Source organism: Schistocerca cancellata, chromosome 5, assembly GCF_023864275.1.
Source record: "Schistocerca cancellata isolate TAMUIC-IGC-003103 chromosome 5, iqSchCanc2.1, whole genome shotgun sequence".
Lineage (NCBI taxonomy): Eukaryota > Metazoa > Arthropoda > Insecta > Orthoptera > Acrididae > Schistocerca > Schistocerca cancellata.
Window position 1 is genome coordinate 46500971 of NC_064630.1, and position 17609 is coordinate 46518579.

Here is a 17609-nt window from a genome sequence, read left to right on the forward strand (position 1 = left end):
TCGCTCCGCAGTTGCTCACGCTAACACGGGACCATGGCGCTACATAGCTCAGAATATCCTTTATGTTACTTATCTTACACATGTACTACTAAGTTTGTACATTTTGCTTTTTCTTTTAATAGTTTCACACAACTTCTTCCTGTTTTCTCGATTGATCTTGTTCAGTTTTTCAAGGCCTATCCACTGTGCCAACTTATAACTAAATCTGAGGGGGGTGCGATGGGGAGGTTCCCTTGATAGAGAAAGCTTTAGACAAAGCTGACTGCAATACTCCCTTTCAAATTCTAAAGGTGGCAGGGGTAAAATACAGGGAGCGAAAGGTTGTTTACAATTTGTACAGAAACCAGATGGCAGTTATAAGATGCGAGGGGCACGAAACGGGAGCAGTGGTTTGGAAGGCAGTGAGACAGGGTTGTAGCCTCTCCCCGATATTATCCAATCTGTATATAGAGCAAGCAGTAAAGGAAACAAAAGAAAAATTCTGAGTAGGTACTAAACTCCATGGAGAAGAAATAAAAACTTTGAGGTTCGCCGATGACAGTGTAATTCTGTCAGAGACAGCAAAGGAGTTGGAAGAGCAGTTGAACGGAATGGACAGTGTCTTGGAAGGAGGATATGAGATGAACATCAACAAAAGCAAACCGAGGCTAATAGAATGTATTCGAATTAAGTCGGGTGATGCTGAGGGAATTAGATTAGGAAATGAGGCACTTAAAGTAGTAAAGAAGTTTTGCTATTTGGGGAGCTAAATAACTGATGATGGTCGAAGTAGAGAGGATATAAAATGTAGACTGGCAATGGCAAGGAAAGCGTTTCTGAAAAAGAGAAATTTGTTAACATCGAGTATAGATTTAAGTGTCAGGAAGTCATTTCTGAAAGTATTTGTATGGAGTGTAGCCATATATGGAAGTGAAGCATGGACGGTAAATAGTTTGGACAAGAAGAGAATAGAAGCTTTCGAAATGTGGTGCTACAGAAGAATGCTGAAGATTAGATGGGTAGATCACATAACTAATGAGGAAGTATTGAATAGGATTGGGGAGAAGAGAAGTTTGTGGCACAACTTGACCAGAAGATGGGATCAGTTGGTAGGACATGTTCTGAGGCATCAAGGGATCACCAATTTAGTATTGGAGGGCAGCGTGGAGGGTAAAAATCGTAGGGGGAGACCAGGAGATGAATACACTAAACAGATTCAGAAGGGTGTAGGTTGCAGTATGTACTGGGAGATGAGGAGGCTTGCACAGCATAGAGTAGCATGGGGAGATGCATCAAACCAGTCTCTGAAGACCACAACAACAACTAAAATAGCGAAAAATTACACTGTGAGATTTCTCATTCAACGATCGCATTTCGGTATTGAATGTTTATTAGAAGATTGTTCCACGCCTCGTGTAAGATCGAGAAACATCTACCGGCACATTTCGGAATTTGACAATGACAGGATTCCTGTGTATCGGGATAGTGACATCTCATTCCATGACATCACTACCACCGCTGGACGGGCTATGACTATCATGGGAACGTGGAAGCCTGTGGATTCAAAAGGACCACTCAAAGGCCTCACACTATCAGGCCACAACAGGAATGAATACCGACCATGTTCGTCTTTTTGCTGCGCATTGACTGACTCATAAGATTTCAGGATTAGGCAGCTGAAAGCCATTTCTTGCACGTGCGCATGGGCCGTATATCCTCCTGCCATGTTCCGAGATATCCGCCACGTGATACTGCTCCAGTCACGAGGTCAGGAATGTAAGCGACGCTTTTGTGTCTTCAGAAGAATCACCTTACAATGTGTATCCCACGAACTGTTAATGTACTGATGCCATAAAAAGGTCAGCCCGCATCTCGTGGTCGTGCGGTAGCGTTCTCGCTTCCCACGCCCGGGTTCCCGGGTTCGATTCCCGGCGGGGTCAGGGATTTTCTCTGCCTCGTGATGGCTGGGTGTTGTGTGCTGTCCTTAGGTTAGTTAGGTTTAAGTAGTTCTAAGTTCTAGGGGACTTATGACCACAGCAGTTGAGTCCCATAGTGCTCAGAGCCATTTGAACCATTTTGAACCATAAAAAGGTCATGGCGTACGGCATTCACGGACGGGGTGGAAGTTGCAGCAGCTACGTACCTTCTTAACGAGCTTATGGGACGTGAGTGGAGGACCACCCCAGTGGAGCTGCCTGGGCTGGAAGTCAGGGGTGGCGGATCTGCATGCGGATCAGCGCCATCTCTGGCTCCCTCCCCCTCATAAGGGGCTGCGCGCACGGCGCCTCATCAATCAAGGGAGACACTGCAGGCTCCGAGGCGCTCTGCGGAATATAATGGATGGTGACGCCGCCATTCCATTTCGCTGGCCGAAAAAACACGGCGTCCCAGTAACTCTGAAGATGCTACTGACTGCCCTTGGCCTGTCAACCATGCTGCGTGTGCTTGCAAAATCGTGGAATATGTGTTTCGTTATTTTTTTTATGCCATCAACTTGAAGTGAGCTGGACTGCCTATACGAGCCGGACTGACAACTGCCACTGTTTACACATTGGGTGTACAAACTTTTAGCTCACCTGGACCAGATCTGAAGACGGGCCGCACGTAATATACTTGCCACGAACAATAACTGTTGAGAAGAAAAGAACCATCGGAGGTACATGTGTAACTCTTTTAAGTAATTTATAATTTATTAATTTATGATTATTTAATCTAAAAATGTAAGACAGAATTAATATGTAATTTTGTGTATGAGATTTCATTCATAATTTAGTATAGTCTACAAGTAACTACAAATGACAGCATTGATGTAACATTTAACTTTTAATTTTGGAAACTAATGTATAATATCAGATTTCAGCGATGTGGTTACAATTCTCAGGGTGTTACCAAGATTTTCATCTGAGGTTTCTGTTCCATTCTTACTCTTTGTGTGTTTTACTCTTCAAAATAACTTGTAACACCATAAGTAACTCTGTAAATATTGTGTACTGATTAATTCTGTTTAATGTCAAGTATGTATTTTTTTACTATGTAATGTCTTTGACCTGTTGTAATGAAGTGAAAAGTTGTGTAAAAAGTTTTCTCTTTACCATTTAAATTCTTTGTATTAATTGGAGAAGAGTAGTATTTCATTATGGTTATTTTATGTCGACTTATAAACGTGTTTAAATATCGGGATTTAATTAACGATGTTTGTTCACAACTACACTCCTGGAACTGGAAAAAAGAACACATTGACACCGGTGTGTCAGACCCACCATACTTGCTCCGGACACTGCGAGAGGGCTGTACAAGCAATGATCACACGCACGGAACTGCGGACACACCAGGAACCGCGGTGTTGGCCGTCGAATGGCGATAGCTGCGCAGCATTTGTGCACCGCCGCCGTCAGTGTCAGCCAGTTTGCCGTGGCATACGGAGCTCCATCGCAGTCTTTAACATTGGTAGCATGCCGCGACAGCGTGGACGTGAATCGTATGTGCAGTTGACGGACTTTGAGCGAGGGCGTATAGTGGGCATGCGGGAGGGCGGGTGGACGTACCGCCGAATTGCTCAACACGTAGGGCGTGAGGTCTCCACAGTAGATCGATGTTGTCGCCAGTGGTCGGCGGAAGGTGCACGTGCCCGTCGACCTGGGACCGGACCGCAGCGACGCACGGATGCACGCCAAGACCGTAGGATCCTACGCAGTGCCGTAGGGGACCGCACCGCCACTTCCCAGCAAATTAGGGACACTGTTGCTCCTGGGGTATCGGCGAGGACCATTCGCAAACGTCTCCATGAAGCTGGGCTACGGTCCCGCACACCGTTAGGCCGTCTTCCGCTCACGCCCCAACATCGTGCAGCCCGCCTCCTGTGGTGTCGCGACAGGCGTGAATGGAGGGACGAATGGAGACGTGTCGTCTTCAGCGATGAGAGTCGCTTCTGCCTTGGTGCCAATGACGGTCGTATGCGTGTTTGGCGCCGTGCAGGTGAGCGCCACAATCAGGACTGCATACGACCGAGGCACACAGGGCCAACACCCGGCATCATGGTGTGGGGAGCTATCTCCTACACTGGCCGTACACCACTGGTGATCCTCGAGGAGGCACTGAATAGTGCACGGTACATCCAAACCGTCATCGAACCCATCGTTCTACCATTCCTAGACCGGCAAGGGAACTTGTTGTTCCAACAGGACAATGCACGTCCGCATGTATCCCTTGCCACCCAACGTGCTCTAGAAGGTGTAAGTCAACTACCCTGGCCAGCAAGATCTCCGGATCTGTCCCCCATTGAGCATGTTTGGGACTGGATGAAGCGTCGTCTCACGCGGTCTGCACGTCCAGCACGAACGCTGGTCCAACTGAGGCGCCAGGTGGAAATGGCATGGCAAGCCGTTCCACAGGACTACATCCAGCATCTCTACGATCGTCTCCATGGGAGAATAGCAGCCTGCATTGCTGCGAAAGGTGGATATACACTGTACTAGTGCCGACATTGTGCATGCTCTGTTGCCTGTGTCTATGTGCCTGTGGTTCTGTCAGTGTGATCATGTGATGTATCTGACCACAGGAATGTGTCAATAAAGTTTCCCCTTCCTGGGACAATGAATTCACGGTGTTCTTATTTCAATTTCCAGGAGTGTATATACAAGCTGGTTCATAGTTAGGGATTTCCACTGTATAAAATGAAAAGCAACAGTACTTACCATTTGTAATGGAAGTGAGATGGCGCGCGTCTAAAAGTATTTGGCGCGGGCTGAAGGTGTGTATTTGGCACTCAGTCTGGGCGCCAGTTGAGAGAACACAGTCAGTCGGCAGCTAGCTACTGGAATGTCTGGTCTGAGCAGCAATAGAGGGAACAGCGCAAGTGCTGAGGGTAGCAGCCAGTACCTGGATTAATATAGAAGGGCCTCAGATGTGTGTACGGTTCTAAAATGGTGTTCTATTAATGAAAAAGGCTCTAATGTTAGAAGTATCATCGCCAAGAAGAAGATAATACAGCAAATTACATCCAGCGGAAAGTCTAGGTGGTCACCATGGACTCGCCATAAATACTGCGTCAGCTCTTCAGCCAAATCTAAGAGGTCAGATTTATGTCAAAGTATGGACCAGTACATTTAAGTGTTGTTTAATTTGCAGTAATAAGGCAAATTATGTTACACTGTGTGTCTGACCAATGAAATGGTTCCTCTCATCACAACTCTTAGGATCCATTCCACATAATTACTAAAATCCGAGTATCCTGTATGTGAAAAACGATTGAAAGTAAGTGATTGTTGGTGTTGCTAAATTCTGAATGCAACAAGGTGTATAGAAATACCGTGAGTTTCATTGAAATCAAGGGAGGTAGCTAGTGTTGCGTTTATGAAAACCTCCATAATGGTTGATTTGTTTCTAATTCAAAATATTTGTGCTTCAAAGATTAACTGCGTTTTAATTCTGTCAGTGAAAATTATTGGTTGTGCTAATGACAAAAGGAAGCATGTTATTTAGAGGTTAGTTAGAATAAAATGCATTTAAAGTCATACTTGAGAAACTGTATGAAAAATCACTGGCATAAACTGTTTTAAAAGTCCAGCAAGGTGAGTGCAATTAGTAAAAGAATAATAAAAAAATTTGCATCTTACAAATTGTCTCAGAAAAGTGTGTTTAGTTTTGTTTATAATATTGGACAGTTTAATGGTCCCCAATTTTGAGTTGCTTAAAATGAATAATCCTGCTTGAATAATGAATATATTAATAGCAGTTGAAGTTAATTTTGAATTTTGTGTACTTTGTGTGCTGAAAATTGGAAAGCCAGTTTGAGAGCCCCCATCAACAATTTTGTTTATTTAAGATAAAGTTACTATAACTGCCCTTATCCATAGAAATAGAAACAATATTTCTTCTTAATGAGTGTAAAAATCCTATTGCAAGTGACTTTTAATTATATTTGTACTATCTGGAAAGTAACTGCTGAAATAGGACTACGTCCGTGTCCAATTTCTGGTTTAGTACTGACTTTCATATGTTTTGGTGAACACATAATTCATACATTACAAAGCAATTACTATTGAGAAGAAATAAGCCGTTAACGGTTTCTGTGAGAACTTGCATATACGATTTATAACTGCTCTAGCATCACTGGACCATTTTTCTGGTTATTGTAGAGATCACTGAACTTCTCTGGAAAAGAAGTAAGGTAACTTTCCTTTACCAAAATTCAATAGAGATTCTTTAAAAGTAATGCTTCATAGTGCTGTGCCTAATTAGGCTGGTGACCGTATTTTATTTCATTTAAGTAATCTCGGTTACTTAAGCAATTTTCCAAATTTCAATCTTTAGTTTTCTGGTTTCTACAATCATATTAAATTCGCTAATCCAAATCTATTAGGTAACTCATGGTCAATTCACTTAAATCCTCCCAGAGGATAACATTTACTGCTACGTAATAACATATTTGGTTACATACGTTGTGTCAGTGTAACAACGGGCGCAGTATGGTGCTGTATTTGTTTTTTTCTCCCGCTATAGTATTATCTCTTGGGCAGTAAGTGTTACATTTGGCTTCCTTGTCACAAGACTAAAATTTTATCGTCACTCAGTAAACAGTACAATAATATAACAAACGTTGTAGTTGTGTTATAAACAGCACCCTTCCAAACCAAGATGAGATATGACTCTGCACCAAGGCATATTTAAATCCAAGCAGGTATGATTTGTAATGTTCAACGAAGATACAGAATGAGATTTTTCTTTTTGTTAGATGTCAGACAGCAACTCTATGCATTACATGTGAAAATCTTGAGGTTATGTATTTACAGTATATTGTTTGTAACAGGTGTCACATGAACAGAATTTTGATTTTTTTTTTCGAAAAACCTGACATCGATTTTCAAATTCTTGTATCACATGGATAAATATACCTGTGTCTTTCATACTGTCTTTAGGACAATGGTTGTCCAATGTGGTGAAATGGATGAAATTGTTTGCGTTTACATGCGCTTACCATAATTTCAGTTGCATTTGGAACGCGTTGATTGTTTGAAACATTGTACTGATAATTACGTGTCTGCCTACAAGGGACCTGCTTAAGTCGCCTGAATGAGCAAGGAAATCCGCAAAAAGTGCTAAATATGTCACCCAGTTAGCATTGTCAAGTTCGGGCACAGATTTTTCATTCGGTATCATGAAGTATTTCATTTCCTTAATAGTGCTAGAAAATCTTTTTAAATTCCTGGAAAAGGCGATCATTCAGTCCCACAACTGTGCAGAAATAACACAGAATTTCCTGGCATTTCCATAATTTAATTATGCGTCTCTAAATCTCACGTTTCGCAGTTGCAAAGGAATTGACCATAGGATAACAGATCAGCGCTTCTGACGGACATGAATAAGACTTTTTTTATCGTTGAACATAAAATGCTATTTATTAAGACTCAGTAAGGTGCACTTTATTGGAGCGCAATCACATCGCACCCTATTCAAACAAAGGTCAGGCAACGAAAGTCATTAGCCAGCGATATCGCTCGCTGCGCGCTGGTTACGCGTGAAGTAACGATGACTACAATCCTACAGCACGCATGCGAGGACGCACGCACGAACACACACACACACACACACATTCTCTCTCACTCTCTCTCTTTCTCTCTCTCTCTCTCTCTCTCTCTCTCTCTCCCTCTCTCTCTCTCTCTCTCTCTCTCTCTCACACACACACACACACACACACACACACACACACACACCACATACACATTTAAGCTGTCTTATCGGACGCAAATTTCATAATAATAACAAATGAATCCCAGTGACACGGTGTGTTTAGCCGTATCTGATTACAGAAATACAGATGTTCAACGTTTAGTTCATATGTTAGGAAAGAAAGTTAAGTCTTATTATGCTCTAGCATGTGTCAGAATTTTATTCTCGCTGGATTGAGAATAAATCGACTACTTAACGAAATACCTACCACATCAATTACGCCAATTTTCGGACAGTGTATCCCACGATCAATGGCAGAGCATACATTTGTAACCCGAGGGTTGAATTCAGAAGGACAGAGTGTAGCTATTCTTTCAGCCACAGAAGGACTGTTGTTTAATAATGTTTTTACTTACACAGCATGTCCCTCACACCGAATCTTGGGAGTAGTAAAACGACTGTCTAGAACATTGCAATATGCCTTCTACCTTTTTGCTTGCTTCCTACGCCTTAAAGTGACATTCCAGTAGGAAAAAATCAAAAGCATTCGGTCAAATAGAAAATTTTCTCCAGAACCCCGCAACACCGTGTCGCTGTACGGCCGGGGTTGGCCGAGCGGTTCTAGGCGCTACAGTCTGAAACCGCGCGACCGCTACGGTCGCAGGTTCGAATCCTGCCTCGGGCACGGATGTGTGTGATGTCCTTAGATTAGTTAGGTTTAAGTAGTTCTAAGTTCTAGGGGACTGATGACCTCCATAGTGCTCAGAGCCATTTGTCGAAGTACTAGCAAGTGCTTCTTTTGTAGAGCATGAGCGAGCTGTGCGCTTTGAATTTCTGCCTACCTCGGTGTGAACCTATCGCGCTCAATGTCGCCGTGTAAAGTGTGTTAACGGTAGATGTGTTCAGAGTTCTTTATGGTGCCACGTGGCCTTCACTGTGACAACGGTGTGACTACAGTTGTTGTAAAGAGAAAATAGTGAGGTAGCCGAGCTGATGTACCTCCCCCGGTTGACTGTTAAACCGTTTCTCTATTTCCTTTTTTTACGGACAGTTTTTGCGTACCCTTTGCGCTCGCGCCCTTAGCGGAGACGTCTCTCGCCATGCCCCCGCTACGACCCTCGTCACGACGGGAAGATCTGGGCGCGTTGTCCTGAAATTCAACAAGGGCCTCTGCTGTTCATATTACAGATTTGGCGACGCACCTCGGAGTGCAAGAAGGTGCGTGCCTGCGTCTAATTGCACGAGAGAGAAATGTTTACGTGGGGGTCTGAGGCACACCGATGCTGAGCGACGGTAAACACATTTATCCGCGCGGCGCCTGCTCCACCTCCAATGAGCCGCCGGGCCGGAGACAAATGCCTGCTGTAATTCATAACACTTTGCGCGCCCGCCGCGCCTCGAGGGCGGCCATCCGTCTCGGAGTGGCCGCCTAACCCGGATAAAGGCGCCCACGCCGTCTGGCTGCGGAGGCGCGCATTGTCTCAGCTGCTGCCGCCTCGCCCGCCGCGAGGACTCCCTGGCAATGCCTGCGGCCTCCCATGAACTGATTAATTGTCGCCTTTTTCACAGTAATTCCTACGGGTAACAACCGGAAGTAAGCGCAAGGTATCATCTCTAAACAGGTTGTTTAGCGGTAAAAGTACAGATATTTTTATTGGTAACTGACTTTTAAAGAGATGGGGCCCCTCCACGCCTGCACCAACGTGGTGACCAAACCAAAAGTTCTACTGTCACCTCCGTACACATGTTAGTTATCTAGCAAGTGGATCACAGGATGCTGGGGTGTGATGTCCGTGCGTCTGGGTAAGACTACGCATTAACACGGCCCATCAGGTGATAGATAGTGGACGAAACGCGAGTGAGGGTAGCGATTTGAAGAGCAGACGGAAAAAAGTGCCATGGCTCGTGCCGTGGGAAGAAAACCTCTGCGACAGTGGGATGGGTAGTAAGAGCAGTAGTGGCTTACTAGCTGCGATAGCTCATGCAAGGTTGGATTTGTTAGTATAGGTATCATGCATCATTACCGTGACAAGCGATGGCGATGTTTCCCAGTTGCTGCAGCTGCTACATTCCTGGAACAATCAAGATCGTTATACAGTAGTGGGAGATCGGCCATAGATCATCTCACTGTGTGGGGGATGTGTGGAGCTTGTTTGCAAGCAGTGTACGGTACGGCTTCCCTGTGTGGTGCCAGTCTGATTTAACTGAGTGCGGTGTACTGATTGAACACTACCTCAGTATTTACTTCATTTGCAGACTAATAATTGTATCTATTAGGAGTAGTATGTTCTTAGGTTGGTTAGTATCCCCAAGCACAGGCAGTAAAGCACCCCTGCTTCCGTTTTTAATGCGGTCTATGGTTCAAATGGCTCTGAGCACTATGGGACTTAACTGCTGAGGTCATCAGTCCCCTAGAACTTAGAACTACTTAAACCTAAATAACCTAAGAACAACACACACATCCACGCCCGAGGCAGGATTCGAACCTGCGACCGTAGCGGTCGTGCGGCTCCAGACTGTAGCGCCTATAACCGCTCGGCCACTCCGGCCGGCTAATGCTGTTTTTTATGCCGTTTTATGTGAGCACCACGACCATGTAGCTGTTTTTACGGATGGGTCCACGACCATGTAGCTGTTTTTACGGATGGGTCTAAGCAGGCTGACTCCGCTGGTTGCTCTGTCGTATTCCCGTTTCGTGTCCTCAGGATCACACTGCCTCCCAAATTTACCATTGTTGACGCAGAATTATATGCTGTATTGAGGGTACTGGAGCAGATGAGACATTCTCCCAGTGTTACATTTCTCGTCTGTTCAGATTCTTTGAGCGCCCTTTACTCTCTCCAGCGTTTGTACCCAGCAGATAAAGTAACCCAGACTATCCAAATGGCTCTGAGCACTATGGGACTCAATTTCTGAGGTCATTAGTCCCCTAGAACTTAGAACTAGTTAAACATAGCTAACCTAAGGGCATCACACACATCCATTCCCTAGGCAGGATTCGAACCTGCGACCGTCGCGGTCTCACGGTTCCAGACTGCAGCGCCTAGAACCTCACGGCCATTTCGGCCGGATCCAGACTATCCAGGACGCCCTCCTCCAATTACAGCGACTGCGGAAGGAGGTGTCTTTCTGCTGAGTAGCGGGCCACTTGGGAATTCTGCGGAGTGAAAGGGCTGATCGAGCAGCCAAGGAGGCGTGTCGTGACCGTCAGGTCACTCAGTGTGCTATCCCCCTGCATGCCCTCACCTCGCTGTTGCGGTATAAAGTCCTGTGTCGCTGTGAAAGTGGGTGGCTTGAAGTGACCGACAACAAGCTCCATGTCATCAAGCCCACAACTCGACCGTGGCGTGCATCCTTCTAGCCACGTCGACGGGACGAGGTCCTCCTTACTCGTCTTCGCATTGGCCACAGCCCTATGACGCATGGATTTTTACTCTGGTGAGAAGACCCTCCGATGTGTGGTGCTTGTGACGTGTTGATCACGGTGCACCACATTTTATTTTACTGAAGTTAATTTGCTGACCGGCAGACGGCAGCGGATTTGTTGGCGTATATGCAGTAACGTGTATCCACAGGACATATGGCCTGTAATTGAAGAAGTGTCATGATGATCTCTCCATTGGCAAAAGATTCCGGAATAGTACCCCATTCGGATCTCCGGGAGGGGACTGCCAAGGAGGAGGTTACCATGAGAAAAAGATTGAATAATCAACGAAAGGATAACGTTCTACGAGTCGGGGCGTGCAATTTCAGAAGCCTGAACGTGGTAGGGAAACCAGGAAATCTGAAAATGAAATGCAAAGGCTCAATCTAGATATAGTAGGGGTCAGTGAACTGAAGTGGAAGGAAGACAAGGATTTCTGGTCAGATGAGTATCGGGTAATATCAACAGCAGCAGAAAATGGTATAACAGGTGTAGGATTCGTTATGAATAGGAAGATAGGGCAGAGGGTGTGTTACTGTGAACAGTTCAGTGACAGGGTTGTTCTAATCAGAATCGACAGCAGACCAACACCGACAACGATAGTTCAGGTATACATGCCGACGTCGCAAGCTGAAGATGAACAGATAGAGAAAGTGTATGAGGATATTGAAAGGGTAATGCAGTATGTAAAGGGGGACGAAAATCTAATATTCATGGCCGACTGGAATGCAGTTGTAGGGGAAGGAGTAGAAGAAAAGGTTACAGGAGAATATGGGCTTGGGACAAGGAATGAAAGAGGAGAAAGACTAATTGAGTTCTGTAACAAGTTTCAGCTAGTAATAGCGAATACACTGTTCAAGAATCACAAGAGGAGGATGTATACTTGGAAAAGGCCGGGAGATACGGGAAGATTTCAATTAGATTACATCATGGTCAGACAGAGATTCCGAGATCAGATACTGGATTGTAAGGCGTACCCAGGAGCAGATATAGACTCAGATCACAATATAGTAACGATAAAGAGTAGGCTGAAGTTCAAGACATTAGTCAGGAAGAATCAATACGCAAAGAAGTGGAATACGGAAGTACTAAGGAATGACGAGATACGTTTGAAATTCTCTAACGCTAAAGATACAGCAATAAGTACAGTAGGCAGTACAGTTGAAGAGGAATGGACATCTCTAAAATGGGCCATAACAGAAGTTGGCAAGGAAAACATAGGTACAAAGAAGGTAGCTGCGAAGAAACCACGGGTAACAGAAAAAATACTTCAGTTGATTGATAGAAGGAGGAAGTACAAACATGTTCCGGGGCAAACAGGAATACAGAAATACAAGTCGCTGAGGAATGAAATAAATAGGAAGTGCAGGGAAGCTAAGACGAATTAGCTGCAGGAAAAATGTGAAGACATCGAAAAAGATATGATTGTCGGAAGGACAGACACAGCATACAGGAAAGTCAAAACAACCTTTGGTGACATTAAAAGCAACGGTGGTAACATTAAGAGCGCAACGGGAATTCCACTGTTAAATGCAGAGGAGCGAGCAGATAGGTGGAAAGAATACATTGAAAGCCTCTATGAGGGTGAAGATTTGTCTGATATGATAGAAGAAGAAACAGGAGTCGATTTAGAAGAGATAGGGGATCCAGTATTAGAATCGGAATTTAAAAGAGCTTTGGAGGACTTACGGTCAAATAAGGCAGAAGGGATAGATAACATTCCATCAGAATGGCAACAAAACGACTATTCACGTTGGTGTGTAGAATATATGAGTCTGGCGATATACCATCTGACTTTCAGAAAAGCATCATCCACACAATTCCGAAGACGGCTAGAGCTGACAACTGCAAGAATTATCGCACAATCAGCTTAACAGCTCATGCATCGAAGCTGCTTACAAGAATAATATACAGAAGAATGGAAAAGAAAATTGAGAATGCGCTAGTTGACGATCAGTTTGGCTTTAGGAAAAGTAAAGAGACGAGAAATTCTGACGTTACGGCTAATAATGGAAGCGAAGCTAAAGAAAAATCAAGACACTTTCATAGGATTTGTCGACCTGGAAAAAGCGTTCGACAATATAAAATGGTGCAAGCTGTTCGAGATTCTGAAAAAAAGTAGGGGTAAGCTATAGGGAGAGACGGGGCATATACAATATGTACAACAACCAAGAGGGAATAATAAGAGTGGACGAACAAGAACGAAGTGCTCGTATTAAGAAGGGTGTAAGATAAGGCTGTAGACTTTCGCTCCTACTCTTCAATCTGTACATCGAGGAAGCAATGATGGAAATAAAAGAAAGGTTCAGGAGTGGAATTATAATACAAGGTGAAAGAATATCAATGATACGGTTCGCTGATGACATTGCTATCCTGAGTGAAAGTGAAGAAGAATTAAATGATCTGCTGAACGGAATGAACAATCTAATTAGTACACAGTATGGTTTGAGAGTAAATCGGAGAAAGGCGAAGGTAATGAGAAGTAGTAGAAATGAGAACAGCGAGAAACTTAACATCAGGATAGATGGTCACGAAGTCAATGAGGTTAAGGAATTCTGCCACCTAGACAGTAAAATAACCAATGTCGGACGGAGCAAGGAGGACATCAAAAGCAGACTCGCTATGGCAAAAAAGGCATTTCTGTCCAAGAGAAGTCTGCTAATATCAAATACCGGCCTTAACTTGAGGAAGAAATTTCTGAGGATGTACGTCTGGAGTACAGCATTGTATGGTAGTGAAACATGGACTGTGGGAGAACCGGAACAGTAGAGAATCGAAGCATTTGAGATGTGGTGCTATAGACGAATGTTGAAAATTAGGTGGACTGATAAGGTAAGGAATGAGGAGGTTCTACGCAGAATCGGAGAGGAAAGGAATATGTGGAAAACACTGATAAGGAGAAGGAACAGGATGATAGGGCATCTGCTGAGACATGGTACTAGACATGGGACTAGACATGGTACTAGAGGGAGCTGTAGAGGGCAAAAACTATAGAGGAAGAAAGAGATTGGAATACGTCAAGCAAATAATTGAGGACGTAGGTGCTACTCTGAGATGAAGAGGTTAGCACAGGAAAAGCATTCGTGGCGGGCCGCATCAAACTTGTCGGTAGACTGATGACAAAAAAAATGCAGTCTATTTTATGATCAAACAAATGTGCTTCGCATTTTAAAGTTTTGTGAATTGTCCCACGTTTTTTAACAAGATTTTGGGGAGAAGTTTTTTATGTGTCGGGCATGGGTGTGTGTGATGTCCTTAGGTTAGTTAGGTTTAAGTAGTTCTAAGTTCTAGGGGACGGATGACCTCAGAATTTAAGTCCCACAGCGCTAAGAGCCATTTGAACCATTTTAATGTGTCAACAGGGTGGCTGTCTCACCCAAGTTTTTGTAAATGTTCAGCCTGTCTGATTTCCCTTTGCTGTTCTTCTAGCTCTTCTGTGTTTTGATTTCCCTATGTTTTAATCTCTTGATTAGCTCTCTTGCCTCGTCATTGGGTTTAGTGCAAGTGAGAGTGCCTATGCGATAGAGTAATTGTGTGGTCACTTCGTGTGCATGCGTGTACGCCAGTTTTCGTTCTTATCCACATTCGTTTATTTTAATCATTGCTTGGGCGCTGATAACCTCGCCGTTATGGGCCCATAACATCCTCAAACCAAACACACACACAAGAGTAACGTTGTAAAACTACTGCACACTGCTTTACACCGTCACTACAGAGTTTATGGTAGCTTCCCTTTTAGCTTTGGCCCATTAACATCGTCGCCGTGATACCTGAACGTTAGATTTTATGTACAGACATTGGGCATAACTTCATTTCAATCTCTCTTTTGCGTACTTGATCAGTGTATTACTACACTGAAGCGCCAAAGCACCCGGTATAGGCATGCCTACAGAGATACGTAAACAGCCAGAATACGGCACTGCCGTCAGGAACGCCAATATTAGACGACAAGTGTCTCGCGCATTTATTAGATCGGTTACTGCTGCTACAATGGCAGGTTATCAAGATTGAAGTGAGTCTGAACGTGGTGTTATAGTCGGCGCACGAGCGGTTGGACACAGCATCTCTGACGAAGCGATTACGTGGATTTTTTCTTCACACGACCATTTCACGAGTGTACCGTGAATATCAGGAATCCGGCAAAACATTAGATCTCCGACATCGCTTGGGCCGAAAAAAGATCCTGCAAGAACGGGACCAACTACGACTGAAGAGAATCTTTCAACGTGACAGAAGTGCAACCCTTCGGCAAACTGATGCTGATTTCAGTGCTGGGCCATCAACAAGTGTCAGAGTGCGAACCATTCCACGAAACATCATCGATATGGGCTTTCGGAGCCGAAAGACCACTCGTGTACCCTTGATGACTGCACGACACAAATCACTAGCCTCGCCTGGGCCCGTCAATACCGACATTCGACTGTTGATGACTGGAAACATGTTGTATGGTCGGACGAGTCTCACTTCAAATTGTATGGAGCGGATCGACGTGTACGGGAATGGATACAACCTCATGAATCCATGGACCGTGGATGTCAGCAGGGGACTGTTCAAGCTGGTGAAGGCTCTGTTATGGTGCTGGACGTCTGCAGTTATAGTAATATGGGATGCCTGACATGTCTAGATACGACTCTGATACGTGACACGTACATAAAGATCCTGTCTAATCACCTGCATCCATTGATGTCCGTCGTGCACGAAGAACTTTGGCAATTCCAGCAGGACAATGGGATACCTCAGACGTCCAGAATTGCTACGTAGTGGCTCTGGGAACATTGCTATGTGTTTAAACCCTTCCACTGGCCACCAGACTCCCGACATATGAACATTATGGAACATATCTGGGATGCCTTGCAGCGTGCTGTTCATAAGAGATCTCCACTCCCTCGTACTCTTACGGATTTATGGACAGCCCTACAGGATTCATAGTGTCAGTTCCCTCCAGCACTACTTCAGGCATTAGTCGAGTCCATTCCATGTCGTGTTGTGGCACTTCTGCGTGCTCGCGCAGGCCTTACATGATATTAGGTAGGTGTACCAGCTACTTTGGCACTTCGGCGTAGATCCCCTAGAAACCGGAAGCGGTGAACCATTTCTTAAGAAAAGAAATTACAGCAAAACAAAAACACATCAATCGCTTCAACAGTTCGTAGAGCTTGGCTTGGTTCACTGTCTCTGAGCACTATGGGACTTAACATCTGAGGTCATCAGTCCCCTAGAACTCAGGACTACTTAAACCTAACTAACCTAAGGACATCACACACATCCATGCCTGAGGCAGGATTCGAACCTGCGACCGTAGCGATCGCAGGCTTCCAGACTGAAGCGCCTAGAACCGTTCGGCCATACTGGCCGGCCCGTAGAACTTGTATAAAACTTGTTACTGTTATTCATAAATAACTTTCACACTTATCAATAATAACGGATGTTGTAGCCTTTGATCATGATGAAGAACATCGTATTGAGTAGAACATAACCACAATAATTACGTAGATTCTTTATTTTCGTGCATGTAGGCTGTACCTACACTAAAGGCTACTGTTTTCGCTGTATAAAAAAGCGGAAGTTACAGGAACAACTAATTTTTGTTATCTTTCAACGAAGAAATAACACAGCCAACCGGTTGAAACTAAATGTTTAGTACGATGACCCAGGTTTTGAAACCATTAAGGATGTTTTCATCACTGTGAAATTTTAAAAATCATAAAGTTACTTTCCGAGAAGCCAGAAGTCAAAGCTTGGAGGAGGCATGCTCAAGACAAAAATTAAAAATGAACCACTTTCCAACCTTTGGTACGTATACCTTGCAAGTCACAACCTCAAATCCTAAATTGCAATTTTTTATGACTCACGAAATGCTATTAATGCTTTATGAGGATATAAAATACACAATCGACTAACAGTGAACGACGTGCATTTCTAATTTGTCCGAAAAACAAACAATAGTTAAAGAGAAGTCATCGGCTCCCAGTTTCTCAAACATACATATTTTTTTCTTTCCCTACCAACAATATTACCGATTATCCAGAAATTTACTACATCTATTATGTGGTTCACCGAAACAACAGATCGGTAGTTTTGGTAGACTTCAACTCCAGGCAAAAGCAAACCGTTAATGCCTTTTTTGGCTTGGCAGCAGGTCAGGTGTTTAAATGTGGACACGGTTAGTCTGTAGCGACAGGCGTAGTCTAATCAGTTGTGCAGCTACGGCCGGGCAAAAGACATCAGGTAGTAAATTATACAACGTTGTTGTGGGAAGTCTGTTAGACACTGACAAGAAACAACTAACACACTGAGGTGAGTACGTATTAAGGTACCAATGAAATAAATTTTTAAATGTGTGTGAAATATTATGGGACCTAACTGGTAAGGTAATCAGTCCCTAAGCTTACACACTACTTAACCTAAACTATCCTAAGGACAAACACACACACCCATGGCCGAGGGAGGACTCGAACCTCCGCCGGGACCAGCCACACAATCCATGACAGCAGCGCTTAAGACCGCTCGGCTAACCCCGCACGGCAGGTACCAATGA

The 17609-nt window shown here is 44.2% G+C and overlaps 1 protein-coding gene across 1 annotated transcript in view; it reads right to left on the reverse strand.

Annotated features, from left to right (window-relative positions):
• Positions 1-2186: 2186 nt before the first annotated feature.
• The window catches only part of LOC126188359 (lachesin-like), a 724055-nt gene continuing 708632 nt past the window's right edge, over positions 2187-17609 (reverse strand). Inside the window, exon 9 of the mRNA XM_049929958.1 lies at positions 2187-2303. Coding sequence (XP_049785915.1) covers positions 2187-2303 — 117 coding nt within the window. The remainder of the gene's footprint in view (positions 2304-17609) is intronic.